Source organism: Schistocerca cancellata, chromosome 3, assembly GCF_023864275.1.
Source record: "Schistocerca cancellata isolate TAMUIC-IGC-003103 chromosome 3, iqSchCanc2.1, whole genome shotgun sequence".
Lineage (NCBI taxonomy): Eukaryota > Metazoa > Arthropoda > Insecta > Orthoptera > Acrididae > Schistocerca > Schistocerca cancellata.
In genome coordinates, this window is record NC_064628.1 from 912,271,106 (window position 1) to 912,285,028 (window position 13,923).

The following is a 13,923-nucleotide window of genomic DNA, read 5'->3' on the forward strand; positions in this document are numbered from 1 at the left end:
CATCAATATTACTAAACAGCCAAGCCAGTTCATGGCACCCTGTCCCAGATTCAGGTTGCATATCTTACGGCTTCCAGGGCAACAAAAACATTATTTCCAGTATTTTATATAATTACTTACTGAATTTGAAACACCATGATAAGCTACTCATTAAGAGGTAAACCTCATGTGAAAGGTTTAACACAATAATACAAGTATTACAGTTAGAAACAGTGTACACATTTTAAGGCAGTGTAACACTCAGCACACAAATTACGCAGCCGATGTTTGTCAAGTATTTGAGAATGAGCACACTTAGCAACATCCAAAGAACTTTACAAATTATTTCAAACCTTTACAAAACTTTTTTTCACCGACAATCCCCAAAAATAATAAAGGAAAAAAATTTTTTATCGCTGACTATCTTTTGCTGTTTGTGCAGAGAAATTTAAAAATAAGGCATGACACTTATTAATGACTTCTTTACTACTAGCTCTATTTATGACATTTTGCAGACAGCACGCACATCTATCACTGAATACACCTGCAAAATTATATCACTGTAGGACACATTAGTTCAGGAGATATGATGCCACAAATATTGAGATGCATAAAAAACTAGCTTCTGCTTAAAATGGAGTTCAAGTTACCCAGAATATACTCATCCAGTACTTTATACTGAGAACACTTAGCAACTTCCAACAAACTTTAAACATAATTAAAACCTTTTCCAAATTTTTTCTCACTTGCACACTTACTGTCAAATATTTGACACATTGACTCATCTGCAACGTAATGAGAACTCAGGCTGTTTTCTAAATGGGAATATGATTTTTTAGAGAATCAGGGGTTTACTAGTTAATCTCTATCACCCCTCCCTACTTTTCTATTGAATTTTCATACATAAAGATTTGTTTATCACAAACAGAAGCACTTATTTGTAATAGTACCCACCTCTGTACAGGAGTGCTCAAGACCATCATATATCAGCAGTAAGGATGTTGTATAGAAACGGGTTGCTTCCTGTTGAGTCACCACTGCAGCAAGTTCCTCAAGCCGCCTTATTAGGGGGCCGAGAACATCCGATCGCAAATGTGATCCATTGTGCAGAAACTGCCTCACTGCCTGCTGGAAACCTCCGACAGACAGACTGCGACCGAAAAACTTATTACGGCACACGAAGCGCTGTGTCGTTACCTGATACACCTGCAAATCAGTAATACCAGTGCTGAATGAAATTTTGTTCTAGCAATGAAGTACTTAATACTTATGGAGACACTGTCAATGCTCTTCTTTTTATGAGAATATATATGCTTTTTGCAAAACTGTCAGAATGGTTCCAGACTGTTTTCTTATAAGCAGAAATATAAAGACCACCATCAGCATCAGCATCAAAATGTGTGTTCTAACTGTATAGTTTCTTAATCTGACAGCTTTCCACTGTAGAACTGGAATTATCTGTCAGAATATTTATTTATTTAACTGTACTACTTTTGTAGTAGTGAATCATGAATAATGGGGGGAGCTTTGAAAGTTTTTTCATTAAGAACTCATATTAGAGTCTTCATAGCACACGGGTCGTTAGCATTTTAAAATTTGATACTTTTTATCCCCACCCCCTCCATTTTTCCACTTTCGCTGATTCCTACACTGCTCTGTGCAAATGATCTAAACCAGTTGGCTGTTCCAAATGCTGCAATCAAATGAAAAGGATGGGCTTGGGAAAATATTGTCAAGTGTGGTAGACAAATGATATCTCAGTGTTAGTGTAGATTATTGTTTTTGAGTCTTCAAACCAGTTCACACTCACCATGCACCTTAGGGGTATTTTTAATCATCTGTTCTGTGAAGAAAACAGCATACCAAATGAAAACTGGTCATTTTATCAGGCTTCTCACTATGCTAATCACAATACTGCAAAGCAAAGTGACACACCGCTCTGATGAACAGTTCTGCTACAATGCTGAAATCACCCTTCATCTTGGTTTCCAAACACACCTTTTCAGATAATAAAACCCTTTCAAAAATGTAATTCCTCTGGTACGGATCAACAGGGGAATCCGAGCCAGTTTAGGAAATGATCAGAAAATTATATAATGTCTAAAGCAAAAAAACTGATCACTGGCTTAAAAAGGGTGCCAACCATTTTTCAACACACTAAAATCTCAGGTCTGAAAAATTTTTGGGTTCCCCTAACCCCCCCCCCCCTTTCAAGCTTTTAAACTTCCACCTAATTTATCAACAAATAAAAAGAGAAGGATCTCCAGTAAATTTTGTTTCACTCTCTTATCAAAATATAACTTGCACTCCATTAAAATGTAAACAAAATCACAAAAGGAAAACAACAAGTAAAAATTCTAAACTAACTTAAATATTTAGCAGAAGTAACACACAACTTCAACAGAAAAACTGATTAAAGTGCTATCATCACCAAGAATAAACACAACAAAATGGTTTCTCAGTAACCACAGAATTAAAACACTACAAAACAGTTTCAAAGCCAAAAATTGGCACATGCAAGTTAAATTATTTTCTACACAAGTGGCAGTACAGAAATAAACAATACTGATGGTAGAAAGTAGAATAATTAAAGTGCGCATAAACAAAAACTATCAAGAAAATGAACACTGGAGACAAGCTTCTAACAGAAGTGTACAAGGAAATGGGACCAATTTTTAGCATGATCATTTCACTCTTTGGACATTAGTCATGACACAATAACAGCAATAATAATAATAATAATAATAATAATAATAAAAGCAGTACCAGGAGACTAATAGAGAAATTGTGGAACAATAAGGGCAACATTAGATGGATTACAGATATCAACGAAGTCATGCATGAAACCCACGAACGAGACCATAACATTTAAAATCCTTAAAAATTAAGAATATTAATAACATCAGAAGAAACACTTACTATGAGAAAGAGAGAAACGGTGCACTATCCCCTAAGAAGATCTAAAACTTCTGGTGAAAAAGAACCAACTGAAGGGAAAGTTTGCCTGCCATTTATAAAAACAGTCACAGAATTCATCAGCAGAGTACAAAGATGACAATATTGACACAGTGTTTAAACCAACAAGACAGGTGTTTAAATATTTAAACACTACGGAGGACCTATGTCTTCTGCTTGCCACACCAGATGTCCACATAAAATCCATTGCACATGTGGTCAACTTAAGCAACACAAGAGCAATCGTTATGTGTGAAAAACAGAAACTGGCAGTAGCAAATCATGCATTGGGACCAGGGAACTACTGATTTCATTCCATAGATACTATAGTTTCATTAAGATACAGTCACTACTATGCTATGATATACTGAGAATTTCAAAAGCACAGAAACAACTTAACAGGAAAAAAGAAGGACTGAAATTAGATAAGTTTTGAGCATTAGTGCCACAAATAGCAAACAGTGCCAAGTCTTCTCCTCTACAAGCTCCATGATATTAGCAGCAGTCTGATGACACCACAAACCAATCGTGATGTGGATACGTGTTAATTGTGCAGCTACATGAGCTTGTTTAAATTTTAAACTGCTATGGCTCCTAATCCCGGACCGGTTGGTAGGACATGTTCTGAGGCATCAAGCGATCACAAATTTAGCATTGGAGGGCAGCATGGAGGGTAAAAATTGTAGATGGAGACTAAGAGATGAATACACTAAGCAGATTCAGAAGGATGTAGGTTGCAGTAGGTACTGGGAGATGAAGAAGCTTGCACAGGATAGAGTAGCCTGGATAACTGAATCAAACCAGTCTCAGGACTGAAGACAACAACAACAACAACAACAACAACAACATGGCTCCTGATGGCTCCATCATTGGGAGATGACATGTTAGGCAGAGAAAAATGCTTTGAATCACAGCCTAAGCCCACAAAACAATAATGACAAGTATTAACTGTGAAACCCAGCATTGTATGACAAAACTTGACTAAAGTGGCACAAAAACGGCCTAATGTAACAAAATATGAATAATAAAATGTGGCATTCAGTAATATGTACCCACAAGCACCACTTACAGAGAACTCTTCTTGCCACAGTATGTAACCCATGTTAATGGTGTCCTGTTCAAAGATGGAACAGGATGATTTCATACCAATGAAGTGACCACCAGGTACACAGCAGCCAGGTAGTCGATTTCACTGGTCATGACATACTGTCAATCATCAACAATCACTCTTCAGCACACAGTTGCACAGTCCTGGTGCATTAGCCATGTGTACAGCTCACAAGGGAATGGCACACTGTCTCCCATTGTGTTCCTTGGAGGCCTCCTTAATTGACCTTTCCTTTTTTATGTGTGTGTTGAGGGAGATCATCAATCCTCTGAAGAGTTTGATGCAGACTACCATTACTTCTCCTGTGCCAACCTCTTTACCTCACAGTAGTACTTGCACCTAATGTGCTCAGTTATTTGTTGGATATAGTCACACTATGTCCTCCCCTACAGCTTTTACCTTCTACAGTTCCCTCTAGTACATGGTACATGGAAATTATTCCCTGACATCTTGACACTTGTCCTATCATCCTGTCCCCCCCTCCTTGTCAGCGTTTTCCACATATTTCTTTCCTTGTTGATTCTGCGAAGTACCTCCTCATGAAGCTCTTCATGCCACAAGGACATAGTTCAAAAACTGGGAAATATTCATGAATCAATACACCCTAACTGGTAGTTTGTCAATAAAGTGATTAGCCAAACTTATTCAATTTTTATGTCGTAGACAGGTCCTTTCCTCCTCCTCATGTTGCTGTTTCACGCAAAGGAAGAAGTCTTGAGTATACAGGACCACTTTTCCACCGAGTTCATTAGTTCTTAAAGTTTTAGAGCAGTCAAGGAATCTGACTGCATGAAATTTCTTCTGCCTGTGGTATTCCACAATGTCCAATGCCTTCAGGATCACACACATCAAAATTAAATAGAACAAATTTATTAGGCAACAAAAACTTTAAAGTCAGTAAGGGAAATCAGCTGCAAAACTGTGGGAGTTTCAGTCCATATTATAAAAAAATAAATTAAAAACCTGATAAGGAATGCATTCTTTCTTTAATTCGTAACTCATCAAGATCCGAACAAGATACGTCTCCAGACACAAAAGAGACTAAGGGCATGTTATAGCTCCATTACTTCTCTTTGTCTTTACATATGTCTGCCTGTGTCTGTATATGTGTGCGTGAGCGCACGCGCGTTCGTGTCCTGTCCTTTTTTCCCCCTAAAGTAAGTCTTTCCACTCCCGGGATTGGAATGACTCCTTACCCTCTCCCTTAAAACCCACATCCTTTTGTCTTTCCCTCTCCTTCCCTCTTTCCTGATGAAGCAACTGTGGGTTGCGAAAGCTTGAAATTTGTGTGTATGTATGTGTGTTTTTCATCTCTATCAAAATACCAACACTTTTGTTTGGTATGTTGATAGAGACACAAACAAACACAAACACACACACAAAATTCAAGCTTTCACAACCCACGGCTGCTTCATCAGGAAAGAGTGAAGGAGAGGGAAAGACGAAAGGATGTGGGTTTTAAGGGAGAGGATAAGGAGTCATTCCAATTCTGGGAGTGGAAAGACTTACCTTAGGGGGAAAAAAGGACAGGTATACATTCGCGTGCACACGCACGAACTTGAAATTAGCGGAGGTTGAGGCCTGGTGGGTAACAGGAAGAGAGGATATATTGCTCGCGTGCACACACACGAACTTGAAATTAGTGGAGGTTGAGGCCTGGTGGGTAACAGGAAGAGAGGATATATTGAAGGGCAAGTTCCCATCTCCAGAGTTCGGATAGGTTGGTGTTAGTGGGAAGTATCCAGATAACCTGGACAGTGTAATACTGTGTCAACATGTGCTGGCCATGCACCAAGGCATGTTTAGCCACAGGGTGATCCTCATTACCAACAAACATTGTCTGCCTGTGTCCATTCATGTGAATGGACAGTTTGTTGCTGGTCATTCCCACATAGAAAGCTTCACAGTATAGGCAGGTCAGTCGGTAAATCACGTGGGTTGCTTTCACACGTGGTTCTGCCTTTGATCGTGTACACCTTCCGGGTTACAGGACTGGAGTAGGTGGTGGTGGGAGGGTGCATGGGACAGGTTTTACTCCGGGGGCAGTTGCAAGAGTAGGAGCCAGAGGGTAGGGAAGGTGGTTTGGGGATTTCATAGGGATGAACCAAGAGGTTACGAAGGTTAGGTGGACGGTGGAAAGACACTCTTGGTGGATTGGTCACCCTGTGGCTAAACATGCCTTGGTGCACGGCCAGCACATCTTGACACAGTGTTACACCGTCCGGGTTATCTGGATACTTCCCACTAACACCAACCTGTCAGAACTCCGGAGATAGGAACTTGCCCTTCAATAAATCCTCTCTTCCCGTTACCCACCAGTCCTCAACTTCCGCTAACTTCAAGTTGCCGCCGCTCATACCTCACCTGTCATTCAACACCATCTTTGCCTCCATACTTCTGCCTTGACTGACATCTCTGCCCAAACTCTTTGCCTTTACATGCGCGCACACACACACACACACACACACACACACACACACACATATATATATATATCCGTCCGCACATATACAGACACAAGCAGACATATGTAAAGGCAAAGAGTTTGGGCAGAGATGTCAGTCAAGGCAGAAGTATGGAGGCAAAGATGGTGTTGATGGCAGTTGCAAGAGTAGGAGCCAGAGGGTAGGGAAGGTGGTTTGGGGATTTCGCGCGAGTGTATACCTGTCTTTTTTTCCCCCCTAAGGTAGTCTTTCCACTCCAGGGATTGGAATGACTGCTTACCCTCTCCCTTAAAGCCCACATCCTTTCGTCTTTCCCTCTCCGTCCCTCTTTCCTGATGAAGCAACCGTGGGTTGCGAAAGCTTGAATTTTGTGTGTGTGTGTGTGTGTGTGTGTGTGTGTGTGTGTGTGTGTTTGTGTCTCTATCAACATACCAACGCTTTCGTTTAGTAAGTTACATCATCTTTGTTTTTAGATATATTTTTCCCACGTGGAATGTTTCCCTCTGTTATATACATTTAAGACAACATTAGGAATTCAATGAGGCTTTTCACAGATTGTGCCATATTATACAGAGCAGTCGCAATGCCAAGATCTGCAGAGGATCAAGATTGTGCAGGGAGTGACAATTGATCTTCAGTATAAACAAGTGTCACATATTGTGTATAAATAGGCATTTATTGTACGATTACACAATTGCAGAACTATCACTGGAAGCAGTTACTTCCATAAAACATCTAGGAGTATGCTTATGGAGCAATTTGCAATGGAATGACCACATAAGATTAATTGCGAGTAAGTCAGATGTCAGACAGATTCATTGGAAAAATCCTCAGGAAATTTAGTCCATCAGCAGAGGAAGCAGCTTACAAAACACTTGTTTGACGAATACTTGAATACTGCTCCTCAGTATGGAGTCTGTATCAGATAGAACACATAGAAGAAACAGAGAAGATCCAAAGGAGAGTAGTGCATTTTGTTACATTGTCACTTAGTAGGCATGAAAGCATCATAAAAATGATCAACCATCTCCAGTGGCAGATGCTGCAAGTGAGGCATTGTGCATTATGTTGTGGTTTACTGTTAAAGTTCTGACAGCATATGTTCCTAGAAAAGTCAATAAATATATTGCTGCCTCCTACCTATATCTCATGAAAAGATAATTTAGCTAAAATTAGAGAGCTTTGAGCCCACATGGAGCCTTACCAGCAATCTTTCTTTCAGCAAACTATTTGCAAGTGACGAACAGGAAAGGGGAAAGTGACAGTGTTACACAAAATATTGTCTGCCACACACTGCAGGGAGCTTGTGGAGCATAGATGTAGATGTAAACGCATTTTTTATTGTTATTATTATTGTTATTATTATTATTATTATTATTTTTACACCCAGTGTTCTGTCACATATCAATACTGGCTGCACTCATTTATAAATAAAAGGCCTTTGCAAAAATCACAAACAATGTTTTTCATTCATGGGTGTTTATGAGACATGCCAAGATATGATGTGATATTCATGTGAGCAGAAGGACAATTTATATGCTTGTTTAACTATGATGAACTGCCACCTACTGGGCACCAGACTCATCAGTCTTACATATGAATTGGTGCTCTTCCTAAATGCTCCAGTTGACAGCCTGATACCCTTATGATTTGACGTGTGTAATATTGTTTTATTCTTAAGTGGTATGCTGGGGACAGAATGGTACCACAACAACAGTGAATGGAATAGTTCAGCTTTTAATGTAACTGAGCCATTAGCATATGATGTACTGGCCATTAGCATGACAGTTGAGTGTGGAATGGGAAAGACGCAACAAATTTGATCAGAGCCAGATGATTAATTCATACATCACCTCCAAACGGAGGGCAAGCCAAACTCACAATGAGGTCAAAACAGACTAAGCACAAGCTAAGATTGGTGAAGAAAATCTGCTGTGCACTTTCAAAAGAACTATTCTTGTAATTTTTGTAAATGATTTAAGGAAATAACAGAAAAGTTAAATCTGTATGACCTAAAGATTAGTCCAATGTATTATCACTGCAACATCTCACTCTGAACATATCTTCCATCATGTAGGCACTGGGCTTTTTACCTGTGGCTGTGTCAAGCAGGTGCTTTGTGAATGCTGATGGGAATCCCTGGAAGGAAGACGACACACATTTCGCAAGGCACCATTGTGGAAATTTAGAGAACAGGCATTTGAGGCTGACTGCAGATTAATTCTGCTGCTGCCACTGTACATTTTGCGTAAGGACCATAAAGGTGAGATGAGAGAAATTATGGGTCTTATGGAGGATTAAGACAGTAATTGTTCCCTCACTCTATTTGGGAGTGGAACACTAAAGGAAATGGCTAGTAATGGTATGGGGTAAGCTCCACCGTGCACCATATAATGTCTTGTGGAGTATGTACATAGATGTACCTCAATTTGGGGTAAAACTGTCATTGCCAATATAACTGTCATGGGCAATAACATGTTGAAAGGGTTTACCAACAACTGTGGTAGACTGTAACAGGAGACAGACAATTTTACATACAAAGTCCAGTGTCTACTCAACCTCAGAAGCATAGTATTGCATGTATCTACTAACATGCCATGATCAAGCTGGAAACAGATGCACTTAAGTCTCATATGCCTTGCCCATCCTGCACTTTATTAACACCACTGGCAACTGCAAAGTCTGACAATATCCTGATAATTTGACACACCAAAGTAACCAATACACTGTAGCTACAGAGGCACTCTCTCAAACTCACCAGCTATCTCTAATTGAACTCCTTAAGAGGGTGGCAAGGAGACAACTTATCAAATAAACAGTCTCTTTAAGCAATAAAAAAGCAGTTTCAGAACTGCTTTGCATTCTGTTATGGCTAAGAAAACATTCTGAGCTTCATCTCTAGTGGGCTGTCTACAGCCTTCTCTGAGCACGTACTGTTGGTCCTTGATGGTTCACCCATGCTGTTAAGAAGTTTGCTATTTGAAGAACTATACATTGTGGTACCTCCACGAGCAATGAAAGGAGTAAAGATCAATCTATTAAGAACTATGTGTTATGTAGATGTATCTAATACAACTGAGAAAAAGCAGGAGCCAGAGAGGTTGCTTACTCCAAATGTGGAATCTCCATAGTCAACCACCCCATTTGTTAACAGACATGAATTTGATTTTTCTGCAGGAGTTTATACTACCGTTGCAGATCTGAACAATTATATGTTGATCATCAGTCTCTGCAACTAATGTTTCACAATCACAAATCACTCATCGTTGAAGCTTGCCTAGAGATTAAAGCTACTGAAGACCAACGGCACTGATCAGTCTCATATTGAGGACACTGTATTTGCCAAACCCATACCAAGTCAATATTGTCCAAGTACTCTGAGGAGATCACCATTTGGCACGACACAAGGGTCACAAGCAACTTATGGAATGATAAAGACACATTCAACACACACCCTCCAATGATTCCACAGGTTGTCATTTTTTATAATTTTGTTATTAGATCGATAGCTGCAGAGTTCATCTCAGTGGTTAAGAGGTACCTTACATACTAGTTGCAGCAACCCATGTATCTGACTGTGTTCAATTGACAGGTGTCATGTATAATTCTGGTATATGAATTTTTTTGTCTGAATCGATTGTAAGTGAGCAGTGATGTTATAAGCTGTGTCACAGAAGTTAAGCTAACATCTTTGAGCTGCACGAGGGCAATTTAGTTGCTCCTCTAATGCAACTTGTCTTGACTGATGCTCCCTGTCTCCGCCAAAGCTAAACAGAGTCTGCTCCCCTGCGCCATCATGCAGCTCAAAGATGTTAGCTTAACTTCTATGATACAGCTTATAATATCACTGCTCGCTAACAGTCAATTCAGATACCAAAAATTCATGTACCAAACTGACACATGACACCTACCACAATTATTAAATCAGATCAGACACATGACACACTTGACTATTTCCTGTCAAAGGATAAGCACACGCATGTGGAATCACCTGGTAGGCAAGTTGTTTTGTCGGGTAATGACATAGATCCATGAGAGTGACTGTTTGTCAGTCCTGCAGCTATCATACATATAGCAGGAAAACTTCAAGGCAAAGGCCAACTTTGGTATATTCAGGGCACTATCACAGAATGCTCTCAGTGTATCCCGCAAACACTATCTTCATGGGTATGAGTGGTCAGTTTAGAACCATGTCCAAAATAGTGCCAGGTACGTTCTCACAATATTTTATGTCAAAAGTCTGGCTAAAATGCTAAACCAATAATGCTAAATTTTGCAGCACAAACTTTATAACATACCAAAATGAGAGGAAAACAGAAAAGGATGCTTTTTTGCAGCCAGTGAGAACTTCAAAATTACAGGGATAGCAAGCAATTCCACATAAAGCATCTGACAAATGAAAGCTTATTTACAGAAGGGAATCACTGATTTTAACTATAATTGATCATTTCTTGCGTTTTGTGGTTTGGTTGTTGTAAAGAATCAACAGGCGGAAACAATGGTCCATGCAGTGTTTAGTCAGTGGATTCTGATGTCTGGAATGCCAGAGACCTTAATAACTGACCAGGGCAATAACTTGATGCCTGAGTTATTGAAAAAATTAAGAAACCGTGGACTAATCCACTACACCAGCAGGTAAACAGTAGGACAGAGTACATGTGATGACACAGGAAGTGCTAAGTTATTATGCAAGTAGTCACCATAGTGTTTAGGACGATCTGCTACCATATGTAGTAGATAATTATAATTTGAAGATACTTGGAAATATGAGTGTATCTCCATATGAGGTGGTTTTTGGCCAAAAGATACCCTCCCTTTGTGAAATATTCAAAGTGCCACCCAGAAGAAGATAAATCTTCTGTACAAATTTTTCTGAAAGAGTAAGATGTATCTGGTACCAGGCGAAAAATATGAATACAGAGCCCCAGAAAGGAAGGAATGCACCCACAACAGAAACTCACAACAGCCTAAGTACCACATCAGGCAGTGGATAATTTAAACTAACCCAAATACACCCAAAGTGAAAACAACAAAGTCAATTTCACATTATCAGGAATCAAATAAGGTAGTTGAGATTGTGTTGTCAGTCGCCATCAAACTACACCACCCAACATGCACCACAGTTGCACTTATACAAAGGACTTGTCCATTTCTGGGCACTCTGGATACACTGGATACACTGGATACACTGCCTCAATTGCTGGTAGCTCCTTACAAAGAGGGAAGAGGAGTGGCTGGGAAATAGAGAGAACAGTAAGGTCAGGCAAGTGAAGAAGGATTCAACTATGGTTATTCTAACCCCCTCCCCCCCCCCCCCCCCCCTCACCCACGTGAGGTCATGAGGTGACCTTGTGAGTCAACTGAGGACATGATATGAATGTAATTTTGTGTGTTTTCTTATTAGCTATTAGTGATAGCTGTGTGTGTGTGTGTGTGTGTGTGTGTGTGTGTGTGTGTGTGTGTGTGTGTGTGTGTGTGTGTGTGGGCGCGCACGTGTGCTTTTGTGTTTTTTTATATAGTCTGATGGCATTTAAGTTTAAAGAGGTTTTATAATGGGTGTTTGCTTAGTCATTCAAAATGATGGAAGGCTGTGAGGAAATCCCACACAGTACTTTCCACCACAGAATTACTGCAGTACTGAGCTGGGCGAGTCACAAACTGACCTACAAAACTGACTGTCCCTGCGTAATGCAAATTCACTCTTTTCCATTCTGAGAAGCCTGTGACTACATACTCCAAGGAGGAATTACAAATAGAACAATTCTTTCAATACATCAGGTCACATTGGCTAACCTCCATGGAAAATCCTGTAGTCACCATTTGTACGTGCTATGAACAAGGTCATTTCAGTGGCACACAGTGACAAACTGCAGGGACAAGGCTTGTTGGTTAATGGCACATGATGCGACATTTCAGGACCCACCTCCCAATTACTTGCTAGCTCAAGGGAACCACAAAAACATATTCACTGACATCACAGTGAGAACCATCCCAAATGGTCACCTGCATACAGTTCTCTAGATCCTATCCTTACCAACCTTTAACCTGCAGGTCTATACTAGTGTACCACTACTGATGAAAAAGTGAGTCTCAAAGCACTGAAATAAGTTAGTGAAAACTGGAGAGCCACTCCAGGTCTGTGTCTCACAATGGTGAAACAATGAACATAGTGTAAACACAAGAGGGGAAAGAAAGAATACCAAAAGACGAAGATTATACAGAGCGGTTACTCTAGACTTTAGTAGGAGAATGTAAAGTGCAAAATAATGGCAAATATATTAGTGCTTCTATTACAACTGGTTTCACAAGCAAAAATCCGGTGCACCATATTTTTCTAGGATGGAGGAACTGTAATAACACAGCCCAAGATGGGAGCCCAGTGCCGTATCGAGGACATGAGTCGCAGTCAACTATCACAGCATTACACCATGTCAGCAATGGCACCAACAGTTACAATTTTCCAGGCAATGACCAACCTCCAGGAAGTGTCAATAGCACTGAAGTATGCAACAGTACTTATCTTCTCCTTTAACAGGTCGACTTTGGCCCTAAGTATACCACTGAGCCAGTCGAGCAGGACATCAGCACGGCCATGCTATACAATGACACCTGCTAAATGTGTGTGTCTACTGCAGGGATGAAGACATTCTCCTGATGCAGCTAATCATCACCAGCAACCTACATTTGCGGCATAGCCATCTGGTCACCTTCACTCTGCCACCTCCAGCAGACCACCTACCATACACCCTGTCTCTGCCACATGGTCTGAGGAATGAACTGAGGTCCTTCCTGCTCCACACCATGGGGATCCACAGTTTTCCCAGCCAGGATGCTGTCACACCATCCTGACAAACCAATAGTCTCAATTAAAAATTATTTTATGAGATCATGGCTATTGAATGGTTTTTAATAACCAGATGTAATGCAGTGTGCCTGCACCAAGAGATGGCAGGCAATTTATGTAGCAACTTGGACCAAAATGCACAAGTGTAGACACGCTGCTGTCACTGTTTCTCAAAGAGGCAACCAATAGCAAATAGTCCCCCTACTTTTAAAATGCACTGTTTAAAATATGTTCGGGTATAATGACAAGGGCCGGCATGAAGATGAAGGACATAACCACAGAGAAGACTGAGAGATAACATCAGCCAATAGTACGATGACTAGAACCACACCACAACAGGAGTGGCCTCTATCTGAAGAGAATAGAAGTGCCGCTCCTGCCAGCCTTGGCCGGACAGTAGAAGATGTGAACTAGTAGACCCGGCACTAGAAGAGCAGCACTACAACAGCTGTCATCCTAACTGCTATACTGAGAGCCTTATACTATGGACATTGTATATAGTGAAGGATATCGATCGCTTGCATGTCGCCATTTGCTTGTGACGCAAAGTTAAGTATTGTCAGTCTACTTTATTGTAATAAATATTGTTTGGA

At 40.3% G+C, this 13,923-nt stretch overlaps 1 protein-coding gene across 1 annotated transcript in view; it reads right to left on the reverse strand.

Moving 5' to 3' along the window:
* The window catches only part of LOC126175985 (inositol hexakisphosphate kinase 3-like), an 89,651-nt gene that overhangs the window by 51,072 nt on the left and 24,656 nt on the right, over positions 1-13,923 (reverse strand). The window contains exon 5 of the mRNA XM_049923092.1: positions 934-1,185. Coding sequence (XP_049779049.1) covers positions 934-1,185 — 252 coding nt within the window. The remainder of the gene's footprint in view (positions 1-933; positions 1,186-13,923) is intronic.